Source organism: Callorhinchus milii, unplaced genomic scaffold (genome assembly GCF_018977255.1).
Source record: "Callorhinchus milii isolate IMCB2004 unplaced genomic scaffold, IMCB_Cmil_1.0 Scaffold1, whole genome shotgun sequence".
NCBI classification, from domain to species: domain Eukaryota; kingdom Metazoa; phylum Chordata; class Chondrichthyes; order Chimaeriformes; family Callorhinchidae; genus Callorhinchus; species Callorhinchus milii.
Window position 1 is genome coordinate 130,605,241 of NW_024704742.1, and position 26,235 is coordinate 130,631,475.

The following is a 26,235-nucleotide window of genomic DNA, read 5'->3' on the forward strand; positions in this document are numbered from 1 at the left end:
AGATTGCAACAACTCGCTGCTTTTATATAAAAAAACCTCATCTCCCCTTTGGTTCTATTGCCATGTAGATAGCAATTTGCAAGTCCTAGTTTGTCGTGTCTCTGATGATCCTTGCTCCTCAGGTTTCACTGAGGGAAACTATGCAATTTTGCAAATTTCAATATGCACAGATTGGCTTTCACTTTTTTCTAGATTCATACCGGAAGTAGCAAAAGCTAATAGTAAAATTGCCGATCCATTTGGCTATACTCTTGTGCGGTTAAAATCAACCACCAACGAGTCACTGAATGGAAAATGTTCATCCCTTTGGCTACTCCTGGGCTCCACATTATTCCTTGACCTGTTCAGTGATTTCATCTGCACTCTGTAAGACCTATAATTATTTGCTCCAAAGTATACACTGGATCGTCTATGCACTGGTTGTGGAAAGAACAGAGATTCTGTTCTGCGTGATCATTCAAGCTTGAGATCAGATCTTTTGTCTAGTTCGACTGCAATTTTCCTTCAAGCCCCACATCTAGCTGTCACTTGCCATTCTCTTAGCTGTACAACATTGCCTGCCTCTGCCACAACCTCTTTCTCTTCTCCTCCACCGAGATGTTCATCCACACCAACACTTGCCCGGAGTCCTGTAGCTCAGTGGTATAGCACCTACCTGGCAAGCGAAAGAACCTGGGTCGATTCCCAGGCAGGGCAAAATGATTGATTAATTGTACTGTTCTGTATGTGGCAGAGTATGGTCATCCTGGTCCAAAATCTCAGCCACCATATAGTAACAAAAACGCTTAAAAATGGCTACCTTGTGGATTGTCAGGTTGTGCACAGGAGATGCTGATAAGATCCTTTCCTGCACATGCACCTCGGGTGTATGAAGCCCAAATTGATGTCATTTCCTTCGCAAAGTACTGTTTGCTGTACTTCCTGCGCACGGGCACACAACACGCAGGAAGCGACATCGGCGGCAACATGATGAAATCAGCCTTTCGTTTAGCATTGGACGCTGGGTGCTCGGTGGCACCGGGTGGGTTCACAGGATACCAGCGCTTTAAAAGAAGCCATTCTATGGCAGGCAGGTTTATAATGGGTTACTCTGTAGTTAGATTTATAATAATAATAATCCTTGCATTTGATATAGCGCTTTTCACGTCGGAAGGACGTCCCAAAGCGCTTCACAGAACACACTGTAAAGTGAATTGACTGTAGATTGAAAATGACCAATTTATTATTGTTTTCGGTTTTGGAGGGATTATTATATTTAGATTTGATACTGATAAGGCTAACAATAATTATATGGAGATGCAGGGTGTTCTGGTGTTGAGAGGAGAGCATAATGGGAATGCAAACTGGGAAGCTATTTTGAATAGAAAAGAGAAGCATGTTAAGAGATGAGTGAAGAAAACATTCTGTTTAGAAAAGGTTAATTAAGGAACATACAGTAAGCAGAAGTGTAAAGTTATAATAATTATTGGATTTATTATAGTGCCTATAATGTCATTGTCTCAAAGCACTTCACAGTAATTACAGTAATTATTTGTAAGCTGAACTGACAGCCAATTTGTGCATAGCACTGCCTAACCAACGCTAATTTATTTGGAGTATTGCTGGCCAGCACACTGGGAACTTTCTTCCCTTTTCGAGTCGTGTCATGAGTTCCTTAACATCCAGATGAATTAGAGATGGTATTGCAATTTAAGGTTGAAGTATCTTATTCTAAACCGTTGCACAAAAGACAATGCAAAACTCTCACTGCACTGAAATATCAGCGTAAACTGAGTTTGAGCCCTGAAGTGGGTTTTCATCCCACAAATGGCTGACTTTTGAGGTGAGCCAAGCTGAGACCTGGTATTATCGTGAGGGGTAAAATAGGAGTGTAGAAAATGTGTAAGGCAGAAAACAATAGTGATCATGTGTAAAGATTCCCCCTGCTGCCCTTCCCATTGCTAACTCCCAATCAGCTGTGTGAAGCCCTTTGAGATGTCTTCTCAACATGAAAGGTGCTATATAAATGTTAACTGTAATTCCCCACAAAAGGTGGAAGTGCTCAGACTGCTGAGATTATCAAGTTATGATAAGATTAAATGCTGTGACCTGGGCCCTGCATTCAAATCTGAGGGTTGAGAATATTGTTTTTTATTTTTTTAAACTTTTTTTACATTACCTTGTTCTTTACCTGGTAGGTGCACATGTGGTGACTAGTCAAGACACATTGAAGGTAAAATAGAAGTGTTGAGTAGCAATCCTATTTTACCTTCAGTGTGTCTTGACGCATCACCACATGCGCACTTACCACCAAGCGTTGGAACTGTATTGAATCGCAGGAAATTAAGTTCTTCTGCGCATGCGTCGACGGATAAAGACTACATTTTCCACAATCCAATATAGCTGGCAGGTAAGTGCACATGCGTCGTCATATCCAGTGGTTCAATGCCGCTGGTAAACGCAGGAGTAGGGGGGAAAGGGGAGCAGCATTACGAGCTAGCAAGTAATTTAATATGAGTGGTGCAAAGAAATTTAAGTGGTTTTGTTAGGAAATTGAATGGGACTCGGATGAATGTACAACTTGGACGATTATACGATTTATAAAGGTAAGATGTGTACGAGTTTTACTGTATTTTTACACAACCAATGGTTCAAATGCTGTAGTTTTTTTTAAAGTATGCCTTTTAGTATGCCAGGTTACTTTTCAATTCATACTTTTATTGTTTCAGCTGTTGGTGGTAGATGTTATGACTGGCAAAATAACGAAAATTCCTATGCTGAAGGATCGAGAACAATCCAGTATTGACATCGACCGACACGGGTGTGGAATCCATGCCATTGAACTGAACCCTTCTCGTACCTTGTTGGCTACTGGTGGAGACAACCCAAACAGCATTGCAGTATATCGATTGCCCACTCTCGATCCCATTTGTGTGGGAGATGTAAGTTCTTGGGCTAAATATAATTCTACAAAGTAGGGGCTCATCCAGTTAAAATTGAAAAGTGGTGGGTGGTTAAAGACTCAATTGAGAGAATTAAATTAATAGTTTTAGAGATTAAGTCTAGAACAGCAAGCTGCATTTACATAGCACCCTTCATGCGGGACAGCGTATCAAAGAGCTTAAAGTCTAGTGGAATAACTTAATTGAATGTCTTAATAATATTTTGTTCAATTTTGATCAATTAGATTAGGATGTTTCCTTAACTGCTGCTAAACATTTTTAATGTTTTTCCAGGATGGACATGAAGACTGGATATTTTCTATTGCATGGGTCAGTGATACAATGGCTGTTTCTGGTGAGTTTTGAAGACTTTCTCGACACTGGTAAAAATGTATTTCCAAGTCATTTGCATGAACATGTTAAGCTTTTAAAATATATATATATTAAATATATATATTTGAGGTGTGAATGGACATGTTCTGCAGTCCAATGTAGAAAATGGACATGACAGTAGAAGATGAGATCAAAAATGATATAAATGCATTTAAGATAAAAAGGCAGAGATAATTGATAAACTAACTAAACTCAGAGAGGATAAAATCCCTGGTCCAGATGGATTGCATCTGCGTATATTAGAATCTAGGGAAGAAATGGCAGAGGCGCTATTACACATATATAATAATTCATTAGAGAACGGGAGGATAGCTAATGTTATACCTATATTTAAAAAGGGAGATAGAACAAGCTCAGGGAACTATAGATCTGTCAGCTTAATATCAGTGGTAGGAAAGATAATGAAATCCTTACTGAAAGAATTAATAAAAAAAAATCTAGAAACTGAAAATGTAATAAAACAATAGTCAGCACGGATATCAAAAAGGAAGGTCATGCCTGACCAATCTCATTGAATTCTTTGAAAAGGTAACAGAAAGAGTAGACAAGGGTAATGCAGTAGATGTAATATTTGGATCTCCAAAAGGTGTTTGATAATGTACCGAATAAGGTCACAATATGTGGAGTCCAAGGAAAAGTAGCAGAATGGATAGCAAGTTGGCTACAAGACAGAAAACAGTAGGGGTAAAGGATAGCTACTCAGAATGGCAGAGGGTGTGAAGTGGTGTTCCACAGGAATTGGTATTGGGACCATTGTTTTCACAGTTTACATTAATGATTTCAACTTGGGGATTGAAAGTACAGTTTCAAAATCTGCGGCTTGCTGAATGAGCATTTAATTGGTAAGTGTATTTCAGTATAGAAAAGTGTGAGGTGGTACATTTTGGTAGGACGAATAAGGAGCTGGAAAATGAAAACCTAAATGGGGTAGAGAAGCAAATACATAAATCACTAAAAGTAACAACTATAAGCAGTTATATTTTAAAAAAAAAAGCAAACCAGGTGTTGGGGTTCATTTCTAGGGGGATAGAAATGAAAAGCAGGGAAGTTATGGTAAACTTATATCGAACCTTGGTTAGACCACACTTGGAATACTGTGTGTAATTCTGGTCCCCATATTACAGAAAGGATGTAGAGGCACTGGAGAAGGTGCAAAGGAGATTTATAAGGATGATCCCAGAACTGAGAGGTTATACCTATCAGGAAAGGCTGAACATGCTTGGAATGTTTTCTCTTGAAAAGAGAAGAGTGAGGGATGATCTGAGAGAGGTCTTTAAAATTATGAAAAGTTTTGATAGGGTAGACATAGAGAAGATGTTTCCACTTGTGGGGGAGACCAAAATCAGGGCTATAAATATAAAATAGTTATCAATAGATCAAATAAGGAAGTCAGAGGAAACTTCTTTACACAGAGTGGTGTGAATGTGGAACTTGCTACCACAAGGAGTAGTTGAGGCGAATAGCATAGGTCTATTTAAGGGGAAGCTAGATAAGTACATGAGGGAGAAAGGAATAGAAGGTTATGCTTGAAGGATTAGTTGAGGAAGAGCAGGAGACGACTCATGTGGAGCATAAACACCAGCATAGACCAGTTGGGCCGAATGGTCTGATTCTGTGCGGTATATTCTAATTATAAAAGAAAACCCAACAAGAGGGCACAGGTGCAGCGTTGTAAAGGTCAATGCCAGGACACGCCCAAGAAAGTATTTCATAGAGGATAATTCGACTGGAATAGGTTCATTATCTTGGCATTCAGTTTAACCCTCAGCTCTTTCCTCCCTCACATTATGCCCCTTAACTGGAATTTTTTTTGTTTTGTTTTGTTTTTTTGCAGCTTCGCCACATTACCCACCCTCCTCTGTCTTATCTGATGCACAATGCAGCCAAAACACTCATCCACACCTTTATCATCCACACGCTCGACTTTTGAAATATCCTCCTCGTCAGATTCCCCAGCTCTACAACTTCAGCCACCTAAATTCATATCCACACAAAGCTTTTCATTTCCATTCCCCATCCTTGCTCTGCTGGCTTCCTGTTTCCCAGCAATTGGTCTTCAAGATTATCTTTATCTCTCCTGCAAATCCTTTCAAGCTCTTCTACCATTGTACTTCTCCAGACTCACTTTCGTACTTACCCCTTACGCTGGCCTGCTTCGGATTCTTTGCTCCCTCTGTCTCACAATCATCAATGAGTCCTCAGCCACTTTGCTTGTAACCTCTCTAAACCTCTTCAGCTCATCCCTTACTATCACTCGAAAGCCATCCTTAGAAAAAAAATGCTTCTTTGACTGTGCCTATGATCGCTTCTCTCCACACATCTGCTTCCCATCATTCCTACTCAGTGTCTGATTCTATTTCTATAAAATGCTCTAACATTACTCTATGTGAAGGGCACAAAATAAATCCCAAGTTGTTGAGTAGATACCATTATATTTATTTAAAAAAAACACTCAGCAACGTGTATGAAAAGAGAGGAATAGATGAGTGACAACAGGCTGATGGGGAGGAGAGTGTGAGATGTCTTGATATAATGCTATAATGTTTTGATCAAAAGAGAGATGAGGATAAATAGGAACCTTCAGCCTATTTGATTTCTTCTAGAATATTTGCCCTACCTCTTTCCCATTACAACAGCAAGCTGTTTCTCAAATGAGTTGACTGCCATTATCCTCATAGCCCAGTCTGGCAGTTGATTACCTACCCTCTATGCAAAGAAATACTTTCTGGGCGTGCAAAGAAATAGCGTGCAAAAATGAATTGGTGGTAAATAAGTGATGAGCTTAGTTCCATTCGGCATCTGTCTTCGTATACCGTGGAGTCCTGTAGCTCAGTGGTTAGAGCACTCGCTTTGCAAGTGAGAGACCTGAGTTCAATTCCAGGCAGGGTGAAACCTTGGGCAAGTTTCCTTACTCCACACGCCTAATAATAATCCCTCCAAAAAACCAAAAACAATAATTAAATTGGTCATTTTCAATCTACGACTGTTTGTGGGACATTGCTGTGCGCAATTGGCTGCCGCGTTCGCCCACAAATATACAGTCAATTCACTTTACAGTGTGTTCTGTGAAGCGCTTTGGGACGTCCTCCTGACGTGAAAAGCGCTATATCAAATGCAAGGATTATTATTATTATTGTTGTTCTTCAGGTTCCAGGGATGGTTCCATGGGGTTGTGGGAAGTGACAGAAAACATACTAAACCAGACAGATACAAGCATGGATCCTACAAGAGTCCCCAGTTATGCACACATAACGCACAAGGCTCTGAGAGATATTCCCAAGGAACACACCAACCCCTACAACTGCAAAGTGAGAGCTTTGGCTTTTAACAACAACAGCAAGGTTGGTGCTCATAATCTGCTTTTTAATTCTTTTGAAGAAGAAATAATTGCATTTTCTAGTAATCTATCCAGAGTTAGTCCTTTTTGTGTTTTATATCATTTCCATTGTTCATCCCCCAGGCCTCCAACACTGCTATAAAGAAAGTGAACTTGTATTTTTTTCGTACTTTCTCTTATCAGGCGATCCCCAGGTTTCCTTTCTACCCTACATCTGTTCCCTGACCAGGACAGTTTGTTTTCACCTCCATCACATTGCCTGCCTCTGTCCATACCATACACCCACAGCAGTCAAAGCTTCCATACCTTCGTCACTTCCTCGCTGGTTTCCCCAGTTCCACCACACATGAAATACAATTAATTCAAAACTTCGACGCCTGGATACTAACCCTCACCAAACTCCAGCCCTCAATCCCAATTACCAAACGGATTGATTTCAAGATCCTCTCACTCGTTTTCAAATTCCTTCATGCCCTCACACCTCCCTACCTATCCGATTTGCTTACCCTCCACTCCACCACCCGCTGCCTCTGCTCGGCTGACTCCGGCCTCCTGTTTGTCCCTTGTCCCCTCCGCTCCACCATCGGGGGCCATGCTTGCAGCCACTATGCCCCGAACCTCCGGAACTCTCTCCCTCAATCCCTCTGCCTAGCCCCCTCCCTTCGCACTTTCAGATCCCGCCTAAAGACCATTCTTTTTGATCGTGCTTATGATCACCTCCCCACTCCCTCTCCCCTGGCTCGAGGTCATACTCCACCATTGTCAAGCTCTCCGGGACGCTACCCCATGTGAAGAGTGCTACATAAATGCAAGTTGTTGAAATATCTCAAATTACTTTACAAGTAATTACAGTCAAGTGGAATGTCCTCCTGAAAGGCGCTTCACAAATGTAATTTGTTGTTTTTGTTCTGATTTAATATAATTTAAAAAAACGTGATCTTGCTCATTGCGAAGTATCAGCCTGGCTCATTTTTTAGCACTCTTGCCTCTGAGTTATTATGGGCTCAAGTCCCATGTTGGGACTTTGCTGACACCCCAATACAGGGCAAGCAGGTACATTAAACTGGCATCCCGTTTGCATATTCAGGTGCACTTAAAGATCCCCTGAGACTGTTTGAAAAGAGAAGGGAGTTTCTCTCAATGTCCTGGCCAACAATCCCCAACTAAAATGTCATTATCAAATGCAAGGATTATTATTATTATTCACTTTATGGCTATTTGTAGAACATTACTGTGTGCATATTGGCTTCCATGTTCACCTACAAAAATACCATCACAACACTTTATAGTGAATCTTGTGAAAAGCATTGATAAGTCCTGACGAGAAAGCCACTGTATCAAATGCATTTATTCATGTTGCATGATTTGCATTAATTGAGGTGGGAAAATATTTGGTCTAGTGTGATGCATAAAAAAAATTCACTAAGTTTAAAAATTGTCCAACTGAATCCAAGACTTATGTTGAATATCAACTATATTTTGTATAAACTATTGTGCTTCAGTTTGCCCTCAAATGTTTTTCTATTTACTGTTTGTAGGAACTTGGAGCAGTGTCTCTTGATGGTTACTTTCATTTATGGAAAGCTGAGGACAATTTGACAAAGGTGAAAAAGCTGTACAAGTAATTCAAATGTTACATTTTTAAAACATTGACATAATCTTTTGTATTGACTGCATTTTGCATAAGAGCATAATCCCATTTGTTACTTGTTGTGCGTATTGAAGGGTGAACCCTAAATAAAATGAGTGTTAAATTATTTTTCAAGTGACGCTCGATTTAGAGGGATAAACTTCACACACATTCAAATTGGGTTGGAAGGTTTTTGAATTTCTGGTTGGGTGTCAGTTAGTCATAGTTCAAAGGCATCACAGCGCAAGTCACATAATCAGATTTATCTGTCTACTTTTAACAACCTGTAAATGTACATTTTTCATCTTAGTAGAAATTAGTATGTAGAAGGCAAAAGATTAAAATAACTTTGTTTCCTCTCTCCAAAAATCAAGCAGTCAATCAAATACAATATTTTTTTTTCCCCCCCTCAAGTTACTCTCTACAAAATTGCCACATTGTCGAGAAAATGTCTGTCTGGCCTATGGGCAGGAATGGTCTGTATATGCTGTGGGTTCCCAAGCACACGTTTCCTTCCTTGATCCGCGGCAGCCTCAAAGTTACGTCAAGTCTGTCAGTTCCAGGGAACGAGGCAGTGGTAAGTTGGGTATCGATATAACAAGAAGTTTGATCAGTGGGTAAATGCACTGTGCGGTTTGGTACTAAACATATACAGCAGGAAGGACTGGTTTGGACAATAGTCTGTACTGAGGTATCTGATCTTGGGGGCGGAGGAGGGACAATAACAGTTGTCTTCATTATCACTTAGCTTGGAAAGGAGATGAAGGGAAACATCAGGTAGAATTCCCATGTCTGATCCACTGCAGACAGGATTGTAATTGGCTGTGATTATTCTGCAGATCATGGACTTGAAATTTAGAGGGATGTGATTTGGTCTTCACAAACCCAGGGTTCAGATAGATAGCTTGCTGTCATTCAGAGCCTGTGGCCACAAATGAATAATGGCTATTTGAATGAGAGGTTAAAGTATTGTTGGAACACATGGAAATTACCCCTGATATGATTCACCACCTTCAGGAGTGGGGAAACTGAAAATATACTACCAAGTACCTTGCGCAGAGTGTAACATTATGATAAAATCCCCACGTGTGAATGAGTAATAATGCATGGGAAAGAACTTGCAACTAAGTCTATGGGAGTTGATTGATCTTTGTCCCATCGTTGTTCGTCCGTTGATCTTTCTGACGACCAAGGAGTCATTAGATTGATAATGAGAAATCTCTTTGGGGTTGGTGCTTAATAAAAGCAATTACAGTTGCCACCTTCTCATTTCCATATACAATCTGTTTTTCTCAGTTTCCGTGTTATACTGTGAGTCACAGTATTTTGTTCTATTTCCAATTTTAAACCAAACCAATGCTCAAGTTGGGACTAATTCAAGATGGTCCATCTGGATCTAGTGACAAAGGAAACAAACACTCAACATGAAATTGCCGGGTGTGTGTGGAATATTGCCATCCAGCTGTCCAGCTAATCAGTAACAAGTGCTCCACTTTGGTTTGTAAATACTCCTTTTTAAAAAAAATTCATAGATGTTGCCTCATGCTTCTTAGGCACAGAACAAGAGTATGGACTATTAAGTAGCTTGGGTACGTCTCTCCATTCTATTCATACCTCTCAACTATATCAGCCCACTTTTTTTTCTTTCTCCAGAACTCCCTACAGGATTTGGAGATCTGCCTTTTTGAGGAAAACCATGTTCCTTATATACCACATTTTCCATTTAGTACATAAACCAACAAAGGAGCAGAAAATAATTTGCCAAAGCACATGTATCCTTAGCTTCTCTTGGATGTCTTTCTAAAAAAAAACTTAAATTATCAATGGAATATTTTTAAATTATTATTTGCCATCAATGTATAAATGTAGAAGTAATGCATAATCTACCATACATTTTGGAACCCTTTAGAATAAACTTGTTAAGAAATGGAAAACCCTTAAGAGTAAGAAATCCAGCTGCCTTTATTCAACTTATTGTACATTTTGTACATCGTAAGAATATGAGAATTACTAGACGAAAGAAGACCAAAGTCCATCCAGTTCGCCTTCCTCCATCCTGGCATTCACACATCATGTCTCATCAACGAGTTTATTTTCATGTTTTTTTTAAAAAAATGTTCCTTATATAGGCAGCAAAGCTTTGCAAGAAGAATCTTTTATATGGTTCCCTGAAAATAATTACTGTTTGCTGGTACCCTGCATGACAATCCTTATTTATCTTGATTGATTTGAACGATCAATTGACTGAACTGTGTGAAGGATGTCATAATTTGTGATTTGCTTTCTGGAGGAAAGTTTCTTTGAGCTGACTGTGTTCCATTTAGTTTACCCGGCTGGAAAGTGCTTTCCATATATGTGGCTTGAGCATGTTTTGTGCAGAGTTTAATTCTGTTATTTGTTTACAACTCACAACAAATCCACAAAGTATCTGAATTTCTTTGGCAGTATTTTTAGAATGGATCTGTTTGGTTATCTTATACCAACTGTTGTATTTTCTGACTTTCTGGGACTTCTGTTTCTCCTCTACAGTTTCCCAGCAGATCTCCAAAGCAGATCCACTTACCCCCTAAGCACTGAAATGCTGTTTTGAATCTGTGCTCTGACTTCACAGATGGGTTGTGACCCAGCTTTGCAATAACTATATTTCAAGAATATATGAAGAGGAGTAGCCCATTCATTCAGTCAAGGGCATTCTGATCCCTTCACAATCCACCCCTCTTGATTCCAAGCCCCAGCACAAGTGCAAACCCTTTACTTTTCAGCGCCATGGGACATCCTTCTGACGTGAAAGGCGCTATATAAATGAAATTTTGTTGTTGAGTTGTGTACACTCCACACAACTCCCATAAAAAGGGAGCAGAGTGTGTTTTGTCACTGAAATGTTATTGTACAATGATACGTGCCATAACAACTCAGTCATTGAGATGGTGGATGTTATGGCATGTACAATTACATTGTAAAATAAATGTGTTGTTTTACTGACTGCCGGTTCTACCACAAGATAAAATTTTAAATGGTTAAAAATTCCAGAACACAAATGTGCATCCTAGTTAGGTTTCAGAGCAGAATGTTCCAAGAACTCAATGTCCCTATAACAAGAGTATCTCATTTCTTTCTTGTGAACTGTTTCTTATATTTCCAAAGACTGGATGATTTGAATTATTATTGCAGCCAAGTGCATCGTGTATGATGGAAAATCTGGTAATATGCTTGGTTTGGAGTAGAACTTGGAATTGTTCTTCAGAACTATCCTGGATGACCAAAACAATTTTGGTTTAAACTTTGAAGATGACTTATGAAGTAATTATTACAATGCATTGGTGTCCTGACCTTATCTAGATATTTAATGTCTTCTAGCTGGAACATATAGTGATGAGGAGTGATATTGATAATTCTTGCTGAACTCCAGAACCTTTTAACTAGTTAACAGATCCTGTAAGAGTTCTCTCGTCCTTGTGACCTGGACCTTACTGGTGTTTGCACTATTGTGATTTCATAAAGCAATTGGAAAAAATGTCTTTTACACATGTTTTTAAGAAATTGGTGTTCAGATAAGCAAGGTCTCCTTAGGGCTGATGTGGCTCCAAGGTGGAAATGGAATATCAGAATCAAGCAGTGGCATTCTTGGTCAAGTCACTTCAAGATGCCATCTTGCGTGAAGGGTGCTATTTAAATGCAAATTATTCCTGCAGTCTGGTTCCTGAGCCAGTTGGATCCACAGTACTCTGGCTTATTGGTGGAACTTGGGCCAGGGATTTTCACACTCGGCTCCTGTCACTTCAAGGCTCGATTACGGGAACTCCCTCCTCATCGGCCTTCCCAACTCTTCACAGGCTGCAGATCATCCAAAACTCTGCAGCTCGTGTACGGTCACACACCAGGCTCCCTGACCCCATCACTCCCACACTCGCCTGACTCCACTGGCTCCCCATCCCTCAGAGGATCAAATTCAAGATCTGCGTCCTCACTTTCAAGGCCATCCATGGCCTTGCCCTCTCTGACATGCTGACTCAACAACAACAACAAGATTCCATTTATAAAGCGCCTTTCACGTCAGGAGGACGTCCCAAGGCGCTGCACAGTTGGGTCATGACCCGAGCAGGGGGGAAATGGTCAGGGTGAGGGGAGGGAAGGGAGGGAGCAAGGAGGGGGGAAATGGTCAGGGTGAGGGGAGCGAAGGGAGGGAGCGAGGAGGGGGAAGAGAGTCGAGAGGGGAGCTGAAGGCACGGTCAAAGAGAAAGGTTTTGAGACCGGCCTTGAAGGAGGAAAGGGAGGAAGCAAGGCGAAGGCACTGGGGGATGGAGTTCCAGAGCCTGGGGGCTGAGAGGCTGAAGGCCCGACCACCGATGGTAGGGCGGTTGGGGCGGGGGACGTGGAGCAGACCAGAGCCAGAGGAACGGAGGGTACGGGCAGGTAGGTAGGGGGATAGTAGGTTGGAGAGGTAGGAGGGAGCAAGGCCGTGAATGGCCTTGTAGGTGAGGATGAGGATCTTGAAATCAATCCTCTGGGGGATGGGGAGCCAGTGGAGGCGAGCGAGGGTGGGAGTGATGTGGTCCCGAAGCCTGGTGCGGGACAGTACACGAGCTGCAGAGTTCTGAATGACCTGCAGCTTGTGGAGGGAGGTGGCGGGAAGGCCGACGAGGAGAGAGTTCCCATAGTCCAGCCTTGAGGTGACAAAGGCGTGAACCAGGGTTTCAGCAGCGTGAGGGGTGAGGTAGTGCCGTAGTCTGGCGATATTCCGGAGGTGATGGAAGGCGGTGCCAGTTGTGGTGCGGATGTGAGGGAGAAAGGACAGCTCAGGGTCGAACAAAACGCCGAGGTTCCTGACTGGCTTTGAGAGGTGGAGAGTGCAGCCTTGGATGCTGATGGTGTCAGCGCCTGAGGTGCGGAGGCGCTGACGTGAGCCAATCAGGAGGGCCTCGGTTTTTCGCACGTTGAGCTGAAGAAAGTTGTCTCTCGTCCAGGACTCGATGTCGGACAGGCAGCTGTCAGGACATCGGTGGTCGTGGAGTTGAGAGTAGAGGAGGAAAGGTAGAGTTGGGTGTCATCCGCATACATGTGGAAGTTAACTCCATGTCTGCGGATGATGTCACCGAGGGGGAGCATATAGAGGGTGAAGAGGAGGGGACCAAGGACAGAGCCCTGAGGGACGCCACATGAGACAGTACGGGGGGTGGAGGAGAAGCCATTCGTCGAGACAAAGTGAAGACGGTGAGAAAGGTACGACCTAAACCATTCAAGGACAGTGCCTTGAAGGTTGACTCCCTGCCAACCTGCCCGCTCCCTCCATTCAGTGGGCTCCAGCCTGCTCCATCTCTCCCGCCTTTCCCGCACTACCATTGGTGGACGGGCTTTCAGCCTCTCTGCCCCCACACTCTGGAACTCCATCCCATGGTCCCTTCGCCTCGCTTTCTCCCGTACCTTCTTCAAGGCCAGTCTCAAGACCCTTCTCTTTTATTGTGCCTTTGGGCTCCCTCCCACCTCTCTGCCTTCCTCACCCCTACACCATCCATCCCCCATGCTCGGGCCCCGACACCTGACTGTTCAGCACTTTGGGACGTCCTCCTGACATGAAAGGTGCTCTATAATTGTGTTGTCAACCTGCGAGCCAGGGTGATCTAGTTAGACAAGCAGCAGGAAGCTTGTTGGAAAATGCTTACAATCGCAACAGTAAGTAATGCGGTTTTAGCCATTTAAACTCCAGCCGTACCCAAACGCACATTCTGGAAGTCTCCAAGTCTTGGCATTTGCCAACCTGTAACAAATACTTTCAGGGATTAGTTAAGCAGGTTGCATTCCTGTGGTGAGAGAGTGCACTTTCATCTAGATGGATTGAAATGTTCATGTCTAGGTGGCATGCATCTATGGAACTGTGCCTGGTTTGGACCTGCTTAAGCATGGTTTCTTCATGTGTCAGATACCCACAGTTGACCAAAACAAATTGGGTCAACTTGATCTCAAAAATGAAGCAACAATGTTAGTGACTACTGATTGCATGAAAACTAATCAACATGTGTTGGGGGGTGGAGGGGAGGAGAGTTGGCAATCCGATTGTTTAAACATTAAAGTTAAAATCAGATTAAGACTGCTCTAATTCCTATTGAATATATGAAAGCAAAATTATATTCTGCCATCAAATGTTGAATCAAGTTAATAGTGTTAAAACGAATCCTTTTCTTTTCACTAGGTATTCGATCTGTAAGCTTCTATGAACACATCATAACAGTAGGAACAGGACAAGGCTCCCTTCTCTTCTATGATATCAGAGCTCAGAAGTTTATGGACAGGTCGTGTCAATCTAACCACTGCAGTGAAAAACTGAAGCTCAAGTCTGGCGAAGAAATTTTAAAATTAACAACAGGGAAGGGTTGGTTGGTAAGTTACTGACAGATTTTGTTTCTTCAGCAACTTGCAAGAGGTGCACAGATATATTATGTATGTTTATTCAAATGTTCCTGAAAAAGCTGGTTTTGGCGGCAATAGTTCATGGTAAAGAGAGAACATGTTTCAGGTTTGTTCGAATAGCTTGATACTACAATTGAGAACTGATTATCTCAATGAGACAGGCTACATTGTGGATAAGCAAATGGTGCAAATAATTAGCACAACTCAATTTGCCTACAGAGCTAAGCAAACTGTTGCATCAGAAGTAATATTCTATGGCTAGAAACGCTGATGTAGTAAGAATTTAAAAAAGTTGAGAAGAAATGCATTACAAATGGAGTTGTTTTTAAATGTTGTGTAGCTGACTGATGGAGATCGCTCTGAGGCATTCAATGGCTGGGTGTGGATGTAAGAAGGAGGTTTTGTGTGTGTTATTTCTATTAACAGCTTATTTTTTTGGTGGGGAAAAACTGTAAATATCTTTCCTAAAATTCACAGTTATAGATGCTGATAGTGTGGCTAACCTATCAACTCTGAGTCGCTAGTCCCACCCTCGTGTTCAGCTTTAGCCCTCTGCTGAGGAATGATCCAGTTAAGATTGCCAACTGCATGCATTGATTTTATGTAATGCCCTCATTCTATGTATCTGTACTATTTAATCATCAATGCTCTACAACCTGAGAAAGAATTAAAAATTGTAATCTTTGAATAGCAAGCAAGATGACCGACTGGGGTTCAATTCCTGGGCAGTATGAAACCTTAGGCAAGTTACCTTACTCCACATGTCTGTTTTCCTAGCAGTAAGTAGGAACCCAATTGTTAGTCGATTGGCAGATTGCTTAGGGTAATAATCCCTCCAAAATAAATAATAATTGGGTCACTCAATCTATGACTGTTTGTGGTACATTACTATGCGCTTTGCCTACAAAATATACAGTCCATTCACTTTACAGTATATCCTGTGAAGCGCTTTTTTATATATAGTATACATACATACACACATTAAAGGGTCTTTCCATTCTAACATTTACTTTTTTCCACATAGGCAGTAACAGACGTACAGTACAATCCAATCTGGCTGCTTCTAAAGTTTGCTTCTAACCTTAATGACTAATTGGAATTGATGAATGATTTATCCTGCACCGTTAAGTTTTACCTGACTCTTCTGATGCCCTTATTTTATCTTCTTACAGAATCACGATGAAACATGGAGGAATTATTTTTCAGACATTGACCACTTTCCGAATGCAGTCTATACACATTGCTACGACTCCTCTGGAACAAAACTCTTCGTTGCGGGGGGTCCGTTGCCATCAGGTCTTCATGGAAATTACGCAGGCCTGTGGAGCTAGTAATCCCCATGCCATGTACTGTATTTCCGGATCCTTCGCATTTTATCTCCTTGGTTTTCACACTCTGTGTAAATCCTTTCTTTCTGTGTTTTAGATATTGTGTGAAATACACAATCCTTTTTCTGTTTAAGCTGTATGACTGTCATTTACCTTTCATTTTTGCATCATTGTTCTTCGGTCTGTTTTCTTTTCACTTCTTGACATAAGTTTCTTACTGAAAATGTATGTAGGTTGAAACAGGTACACTACTGATAGTGAGATAGGATCCTTTAATTATTGCGTGGCCACTACCAGATTTTCTGTGAAAGTTTGGAGGGGTTCAATGTGTGTAAAGGTACTTTTGTGTCAATTAAATACAGAAAACTAAATAATTGAGTCTGTGCAGGAGTGATGCATTACCTTCATATATATTTAAATACGTTGGTGTTTTTAGTTCATGTTTCTAGTAGATTTGTAATTCTACTTGTACTGAAGTGTTGAATGTTTTAAAAAATATAGGCCTAATGATGCCCAAAGAAATTCCTAAATTATTAATAAAGCTGTATGAATGGACACTGTACATTTTTAAATTATAACTTCAAGATGTTAAGCACAAGTTAATGCTGGAGATTCAGTTTTGCCCTTGGCAGAAGAGTGAAATTCCTGTGTTTTTGGGAATCGAGTTTTAAATAGATAACTTTAAATCAGTATCGCAAAAAAAATCCTTGTTTATTAGACCTAGCCACTCTAGATAGCCATGTACTTTACAGTCTATTCTGTGAAGCGCTTTGGGACGTCCTCCCGACGTGAAAAGCGCTATATCAAATGCAAGGATTATTATTATTATTATTATTATTACTTGTTCACGAGCACTCCTGTTAAATGAGCATTAATTCAAATGGCACATTTTGCACTGACTTATTTCCCGTATGATCTACCTTTTTGAATTGAAGTGTTTGGTTATAAAGAACAATTTTGATTGCTGCAGGGTATTCCAGTTAAACTTCTGCTGTACTGTTACTATGCTATGCTTTGATTTCTGCCTGACATTGGAGATGAGGGAATTGTTCCCGAGTCATTATTTGATGGATGTTATATTGTAAAACTTGGTGCATAATCAGGCTTTATAGTAAGGGTTTTAAAATTGAAGTATTTTTGGAGTGTTGACTTAGGTAAATAATAATCCGTGATCAAACTTTTTTTTAAAAACAAAAACAACTTAATTGCACTCTCCTCGGTCTGTCCACTTCTCTTTTCTCCGCCCAAGTCCTATTATGCTTCTGGAGCAGCTTCTATGCCAATATAACAATCAGAATTTACCCCCTTTTTTGTATGTATACATGGAGTGCTGAAGGCTACAGTGCAGAAGTGAGATTCAGATTGTGCTGGAAGTTTTGCTATTCTCTGAACCTTTGCACAAAACTGTCTGTTATCCTATGTATAATGAAGCACTGATATGATTCAGCTCAACAACAATTAAGTTCAGTGCTAACACTGTAGATGGGATATCTGCACACTTTCACTGTTTGTTCAAGGAATTCTTAAGAGTAACTCACACACCAATAAACTGGATGTTCACACTTTGGGATTCAGCATTAAAGAATCAGTTTAGAACAAAGAGGAACATAACTATATAAGAGAGAAAATATGGATGGAACATTTATCAATTCGACAGGCTTCCAGTGCTTCATTAACTGGACTTAAGACCAATAGCTCTCATTAAGAACAGCAAGTCTGTCTTCAATCAATGATCCCAATACTCTTTATTTCTTATGTGTATCTCTTTATTTGATCTCTCCTACTTTAGCTAATCTCTTCTGACCTATGAGAAAATAAACCAAAAGTAGTCACTATTTTTATCAGATACTTTTAAAACCATTGTGTATTTTATCACGCTACAGGGCCATGAATCTTAATATGTTTTATCTGTGTGGGTAATTAGTCTTGGAAATGATTACTATTTATGCAATGGTGCTTTACAAATATTGTATCTTATTTTGACACCACTAATTAAGAATGCAAGTATCTGATTCCTTTTTAAGAGAGAATTGCTTCCACAGCCCTGTGGTGCTGATGAACACCCGATGAAATGGTGATGTAATGAAGACCCTAAATACCATTGGAACAGATTTTGTTTGAAGAACAAACATCTTAAGAAATGCTCATGAAGGGGCAGGAATTCAGATTTTTCTTTTAAGAATTAGCTTGTTATATAGGCAGGACTGGAGGAGGTAAAGGGAGACAGACAAGGTGTGGATCCTGATGTTCAGAGCTTTGTAACCATGGTTTTCTGGGGCTCGCAGGGAAATCTGGTAGCCGTGTTGTAAGTGTACTATGCGTTGATTTTAAATTAACTCACATATGTAAATGATGGGCTGCTTATCATGGCACATGGCCAAATATAAAATATTTGACTTGGAAACATGACTGTCGTGCCCACAGCCAGTAATAAAAGTTAATTTAGAGAATTGAGCCCAGTCAGACATGAAATGAAAACTTAGTCAAGTAGATCTACAGTTTAAAGTTTTAACTTGGTGCATTTTTAGGATGATTTTCATTTTTAAAATAATTCTGAAGGTATTAATTTTATTATGAAGGTATATTTGCATATATTTTGTAGTTTTTAATGCGACAAAAGTAACACTTTATATTTTTAAACTGAAAGGCCTAAAATTCTTTAATGAATATTTTTGTAAACCGTTCCTTAGAGTAGACTTGTTTCTTTGAATTATCCTTGTTCTACATATCGCTTAAATTTGTTCAGCAAATCAAAACTGAGTCTTGGGGTATATTCTCCCATGCATTCGTCAATCCAGACTTCCAGTGGACCAAGTACATTTGGAATTCTTGTGCCTTTAGCATCTGGCATTGTGTGTTAATCAACCCATTGCTTATTGGTGGAATATATTCAGAAAAACCAAGTTGCTGAGGCATGGGTATCTGACAACCACAACACAAGTAATAAACTACTTAGTTTGTCTGATTCTCAGATTATAGTAAAACAATTGCATCTTCTATCGTTGTCAGGATAGTCTTTTCAGAAATGTGAATGGCCCACAGTTCGTGAGCACCACAAATGGAAGTTAGGATCTTTTGCACCATTGAGAATATTTGGAACTCCCTGCCAAACCCTTCTGTCCACGAACATTGCTAAATGTTGATCATAGAAAGTGTTCATTTTTGACAATGGGACATACTTGTGGAATATCCTGTGAACCTGTAAATTATCGATCACGCACAGAGAAATGTAGATTTTGGATGATTTCTGGAACTATTCAAAATTAAGAACCATACTGAAATTTGGGAACTACTTGTATTTAGAAATGCACAAATTTTCATTGTGAAATTTTGCATGTTGGTATTTTAATTGCAATGACACTATTCCAGCAAGCTAAGGAGGAATGTCTGGTGATTGCATTCCTTGGGTACTTTCTTTATGGAGGGCTCCAAGTTGTTAGGCCACCTAGCTCCAGTGTGCTGTAATATCTATAAATTTCAACTTGCAGAAAAGGGGAGGAAGGCTTTTGTTGCTGCCTGATAGAATTTATAGAGAATACATTTGGAAATTCCCCTCAATGTCATCCTTCCTGTCCTCTGAAATCAAGAGCTTATCCTGTATAAGATCACACATCCACCATCATTTAGCACAGTGCTTGGATATACTGAGCAGCCTTAATAGTCTTTCTTATTACACATTAGCTTTATTGCTTTCCACCCCTTGATTTAATAATACATTTTGGTGAATGTCCAATTAGTAAATTGTTGCAGGACCTGGTGTAAACGTTGGTTAGTTGATCGAAGTTGAGATCTAAAATCATTACTTGACACACTTTTCGACTTGAAGATGTTAACTATTCAACACTTTTCAACTATTCTTGCTTTTTAAAATACGTTTGCCTTGCTTGTTTGTTTTCTGAATTTTTCTCCATTTTAAAAATTGGATGGCATTTTTGCTTTAAAAAGGAAAATTGGGAAAAATCCACTGGGCCTGAACATGGCTTAGTTCATTCCCCAGAGTCCTCCCAAGTATGATATTGATTGTCAAACCGATCCAAGAACTGACTGCATCTTCAATGCTTCTTTTTGTGCCTCTAACCCCCTCCCCACCACTTTCTCAAACATTGCATGGTCTCTCTGATTTGCAATTCCATTTGCTCAGATTGTTAGCTGAGGCTCATTATGCCTTTAAAAGAAGTATCTTAACTAGTCCCACTCCCCTGCTCTGAGCTTTGCAATTTTTTTCTTTTCAAGTAAATATCCAATTCCTGTTTGAAAGTTATTATATATCCAATTCCCTTTGGAGAGTTAGCCGGAAAAATAATTTATTAAACATTCCATAATGAGAAGTATATGATTTTCCTGGGAAATAAATACCTTATAAGTGAAAGTAGCTATAGCAATACAGATCATTTAATGTCCAAAACAACTGCCACTAGGTTTAGACTAAAGGCATTTATTTTCAATAAAACCTCAAGGAAATTCAACCAAACTGTTGGTGGTAACGGATTCTTTTCCATTTAATATTTAGTTAATTTGCTTATAAAATGAGAGTAAATAATAGAGAGGTTTACGATCTTGGATCACAATCAGATTTTCCACACAGATGTGTTCATGAAGGGTTAAGCAATGTATGTCCAAACATTCAGAATTTTTATCCAACTTGATAGAAACAACAATGGATCAGACAGACAGAACTACTGATTTTCTGCAATGTCTTGCCAGGCATTTTTAGATTTGCCATTCAAGTGAGCTGGCAGAAGAAAGCTTTGAACTTAAAATAATCCTTACAAATATAACGCCAAATCATTCTGTCTCACACTAAGTAAAACCATCATTCATCAAATAACCCACACTAAATAGTGTTTTGCCAAAAGAGAATCAGATGTGAATCTAGGCAATTGAGTAATAATTAAACTATTTCCTATACCAGTGTAGTTTAGAACTCGAAGATGAACATGAACTAACCAAAAAACCACTCTAGTCCCAACTCGTTTGGATGTAATATTTTTGTTTAACTCTAAAGAAACAGCACGTAAGACATCACGGTGCATACCGTTTATGAATTACGCAATACAAATCTTGTTTTCCTCAGCCTATTGGTGACAGTAATTTTGGAAAAACATGCAGAGTATACACTGACTATGTATGTAATTTCTTGGCGGTTATCAAATGTTGAAAATGCAGTGATGATGGCTTTAATACATGATATAACTGCATCCGTGACATTTAGTGCAGAGATGTGTGGCGTCTATTTAAGTTTTCAGAGGCTGCCACCCTTTTAAAAGCAACCAGTTCCTGTCCAACATGCTCTCAATTGATATCATTGCAAGAATTTAGCTTACTCGCAATTTCAACCGCATCCTCAATTAGATTACTAGCTGGCCCTTCTTTCTAGCTAGCTTCTATTTTCTATACAATTTGTTTATCTATTTTTAAAAAAGCAAATTTCACACAAACCTGCCATGTGTTCAGCACACTTACACAAAACACCTTTTGCTATTGGCTCAATTAATGCATATTGCTGTAGAATTCACAAACTTTGAACAGTGTCCAACTGTGCCATTTATAATCAATACATCATTAAAAACTGGATAATATGGTTAACTTAGCCATTTGTTAGTCTATAATACTTATTGTTCAAGCATACATTGTCAGGTACCCATGCCAGCCATTGAAACAGTGTAAAAAGTAACTTAATAAAACACCTTCTGAAGGATAAGCATTCACTCCTTTTTTTTTCTTTTTGTATTAGTGGTGGTTTGATCAGATTACTTCTTAAGAACAACTCTTTTAAATACTTTACTATTGTTTTTTTAAAGTGTCGCAGGTAATCTCTGCATTCTGTGACAGACTGTAGATTGTGGTATTCACTGCTAAGAATGGTGTAGACTGAGAAAGATAATATATTGTATGCGTATTCTGATAAATAACACTTAATAATAAACCAGATAGTTTTAGCACTTGTTAGGATTCTTTCCAACTGTCTTCATAAAAATGATTGGAACTTTTGGGACATCAAACCGTGGTTTTGTTGGGGGGTTAAGGAGTTCTTTTAAAAACGTTAGCAAAATAATTTTTTTCTTGCACTTTTTATTAAAAAAAAGCAAAATAAAGTCTATTTTACGTCCGATTTCATGTATTTAATATTAAAATCAGCTTAAGTGATAGATTTTCTTCTACTACTTATACTACTTGTGGAGTCCTGTAGCTCAGTGGTTAGAGCACACACTTTGCAAGCGAGAGACCTGAGTTCAATTCCAGGCAGAGGGCGAAACCTTGGGCAAGTTTCCTTACTCCACACAGAGCCTAATAATAATCCCTCCAAAAACAATGATAAATTGGTCATTTTCAATCTACGACTGTTTGTGGGACATTGCTGTGCGCAATTGGCTGCCGCGTTCGCCCACAAATATACAGTCAATTCACTTTATAGTGTGTTCTGTGAAGCACTTTGGGATGTCCTCTCGACGTGAAAAGTGCTATATCAAATGCAAGGATTATTATTATTATTATTCGATACAGGGTTATACTGTAAAGTGAATTGGTGATAACTGATTCTTTTCCATTTAATATTTAGTTAATTTGCTTATAAAATGAGAGAATAATAGAGAGGTTTACGATCTTGGATCACAATCAGATTTTCCACACAGATGTGTTCATGAAGGGTTAAGCAATGTATGTCCAAACATTCAGAAGGTTTTCTTTTCCAAGGTTAAAATCTATGTCATTTGTTTGGTCAATAGAATGCTTTGTAAGGTATATAAGTTGGTCTTTTCAACTTTTTTGTGTGTCCAACTTTCGATCTTGCACCATGACAGTGGATTATTGCCTTTTCCCCATATCTATACTAATATCTTTAACAGTGAAGATCTTTCTCTTGAGTAGTAGAATGACTGATCTCTGTCAGCAGAATATAAAAGGCTTTAATTTAATTTTAGCACAACAAGTAGCATTCATAATACCATAGAAATATAATTCTTGCATTTGATATAGCAACTTATCACATCGTTGAGACATCTCAAAGCGATTCATTGAATATATTGGAAAGTGGATTGACTATTTTGTGTGCAAAACATGTACCAAGGAATCTTACATGATAGCAATGAAAGAAAAAGGCTCATTGAAAAAATGTGGCGCACTAGGTTTTTTTTTAAAAAAAGTTAATTGTTCTAACTTTTTCATTCTTTAAGCAATGATTAAGCAATCATTCTTTGTTGGCCAATAATTAACTTTAAGGAGATTTACTTTGTGTCAGAAAGCAATAATACTGTGCAGGATAAAATCTGCTAAAACCATTTAGGGAATTTATACATCAGATAGCATATGTGGATTGATAGCATATTTATCAGATTAGAAACATTCTTTATAGAAACAAATAATTGGATGTCTGCCCCTCCCTCGCCCCCCACCTCACATAGTGTGGCATGTTGGTTGATTACTGTTGTATTGAAGTAATATATAATTTTTATTTGGTCAGCCGGATATCTGACATGTATGGAGACCCATCGCCACGCCTAGGAGTATCAAAACCAAACAGTTCAATGCGTCCCACCTAAATTCCAGAGATATTTATTGAAATGGAATATGCACTCTCTCCCTGGAGGGCATAGCCTGCTTACCTAATTCCAGATAGTATTTGGCACAGGTTGGCAAGAGCCAAGGCTTGGGGTCCCCATAGTGTTTGTTGGGATACTGCTGAAATCCAACCAGCTAAAATCGCATAGCTTGCCATTGAAAGCACTGTCCAGCGAGCATTCCCACTGTTTGTCCAGCTTGGACCATCCTGCCTGTTAGGCCTTTGGCTTGCAGAGTTAACAGGAGGCTGAGTGGGAATCCCTGTCCCCAGTGATTGATGTCTGTGCTTCCAAGTTCTGCTGATAAGATGGGGTGGCTGGGCTGTCATCAGCAAGGCCCTGGATTACTACGGATCCATCTGACTCAGGCACTGGACTGCAACAGGGATTGGATGGATTCCATTGCCAAACTGTTGCCTTGGAGCCAACAAAACTGATTCTGCTCACCTCCCCCACCCCTCCCCAGGAGATAGTCACCTATTGATCATTTGACATCCAACAAATGTAGGTTTGATCTCTCACAAGATTGATGGCAGGTACCAGAAACTCCCTGCGAGCTTCCTGGTGGGCAATACAGTTCAGTTTGAAATGTGTGAGAGCGTTGTCACCATCCAATCAAGGTGGATTCCAGACACTGGATGTACAAACTTGTGTTCACGAACAAGGACTCCAGGTCAAGCTAAAAGAAAAGACTTACTCAAATGCAAGAAAAGTGGGAATGCAGAGAACTGGGAGAACTACAAAAGGCAACAAAGGGATTCAAAGAAAGAAATAAGAGGAGCAAAAAGGGAGTATGAAAAAAAACTTGCAAAAAATATTAAAACCAATAGTAAAAGCTTTTATAAATGTATTAAGAGAAAGAGAATGGTGAAGGGGAATGTGGGTCCTTTAAAGACAGATGTAGGTGAGACTATGACAGAAATTAAGGCAATAGCTGACTTGTTAAATAAATACTTTGCTACCGTTTTTACAGTAGAGAATGAGGACAAAATGCCAACTGTACAGGGGAACCTAAATATAAGTCAGAGAAATGCTTAATAAAATCAATGTAAATAACAAATGGTAATGAAGAAAATAATGGGACTCAAGATAGATAAATCTCCAGGCCCTGAGAAGTTTCCACCCCAGGGTGTTAAAGGACATAGGAGAGGAAATTGAAGATACATTTGTCATAATTTTCCAAAGCTCACTAGATTTGGGAATCGGGAATGTCACCCCTTTATTTAAGAAGGGAGGCAGGGAGAAACCGGGAAACTACAGACCTGTCAGCTTAATGTCAGTTGTAGGGAAAATACTGGAATCCATCATCAGGGACAGAGTGATTGAACACTTGGACAGGTATGAGCTAGTCAAAGAGAGTCGGCATGGGTTTGTGAAGGGTAGGTGGTGTCTGACTAATCCAAATTTTTTGAGGAGGTCAGTAAAATGGTGGATAAGAGAGTGTCTATGGATGACATTTATATGGACTTTCAGAAGGCATTTGATAAGGTTCCATAGAAGATTATTACAAAAATGGAAGCGCATGGAGTCAGAGGCAACCTTGTGATATGGCTTGGTAATTGGTTGGGAGGCAGGAAACAGAATAGGAATAAAGAGAACGTTCTCTGATTGGTGGGATGTGACGAGTGGTGTTCCCCAGGGGTCTGTACTGGGACCCCAGCTATTCGCTATACATATATTTTTTATATAGATATATATAAATTACTTGATTAAAGGAATAGAAAGCTTTATATCCAAGTTTGCAGAAAACACTAAGCTAGGAGGCTCAGTAAGTTGTGTAGATGGGAGTAGGAAGTTACAAAGGGATTCAGACAGATTAAGTGAGTGGGCAAAGCTGTGGCAGATGGAGTTCAATGTAGGGAAGGGCAAGGTCATCTACCATGGACCGAAAAAAGATAAAGCAGAATATTTTTTTAACAGGGAGAAATGAAGAACTGTAGAGGAGCAAAGAAATTTGGGCGTCCATATGCACAAATCACTAAAAACTAGTTCCCTGGTGCAAAAAGTAATCAAAAAGATGAAAGCAATGTTGACCTTTATTCTCAAGAGGCCTGGAATACAACGGGGGAAGAAATGATGCTTCAGCTCTATGGAGCGTTAGTCAGATCCCATCTGGAGTACTGCATTCCATTTTGGCCACCACACCTCAGGAAAGATATATTGGCCGTGGAGGGGTGCAGTGCAGGTTCACCAAAATGTTACCAGACCTAAAAGGACCCTATGAGGAAAGGCTGAGTAAACTGGGATTGTGTTCCCTTGAGTTTAGAAGATGGAGGGGTGATTTGATTGAGGTATTCAAGATGATAAAGGGATTTGATAGGGTAGATACAGATAAGCTATTTCCTATAGTGGGGGAATCCAAAACAAGGGGGCAAAGTCTTAAAATTAGAACCAGGTCTTTTAAGATAAATATCAGGAAACATTTTATCATTCAAAGGGTGGTAGAAATCTGGAATTCTCTCCCCCAAAATGCAGTGGATGCTGGATCCATCCACACCTTCAAGTGTGAGATTGATAGATTTTTGGTAGGTTAGTGCCTTCAGCTCCCCTCTCGACTCTCTACCCCCTCCTCGCTCCCTCCCTTCCCTCCCCCTAACCATTGACCCCCTGCTCGGGTCCTGACCCAACTGTACAGCGCTTTGGGACGTCCTCCCGACGTGAAAGG

General features: G+C 39.8%; 1 protein-coding gene across 1 annotated transcript in view; it reads left to right on the forward strand.

Annotated features, from left to right (window-relative positions):
- Positions 1 to 16,385, forward strand: part of dcaf12 (DDB1 and CUL4 associated factor 12) — a 35,428-nt gene extending 19,043 nt beyond the window's left edge. Inside the window, exons 3-9 of the mRNA XM_007897147.2 lie at positions 2,709 to 2,921; positions 3,216 to 3,276; positions 6,462 to 6,655; positions 8,190 to 8,255; positions 8,696 to 8,858; positions 14,469 to 14,656; positions 15,859 to 16,385. Of these exons, the coding sequence (XP_007895338.1) occupies positions 2,709 to 2,921; positions 3,216 to 3,276; positions 6,462 to 6,655; positions 8,190 to 8,255; positions 8,696 to 8,858; positions 14,469 to 14,656; positions 15,859 to 16,017 (1,044 nt within the window). The 3' untranslated portion in view covers positions 16,018 to 16,385. The remainder of the gene's footprint in view (positions 1 to 2,708; positions 2,922 to 3,215; positions 3,277 to 6,461; positions 6,656 to 8,189; positions 8,256 to 8,695; positions 8,859 to 14,468; positions 14,657 to 15,858) is intronic.
- Positions 16,386 to 26,235: the final 9,850 nt, after the last annotated feature.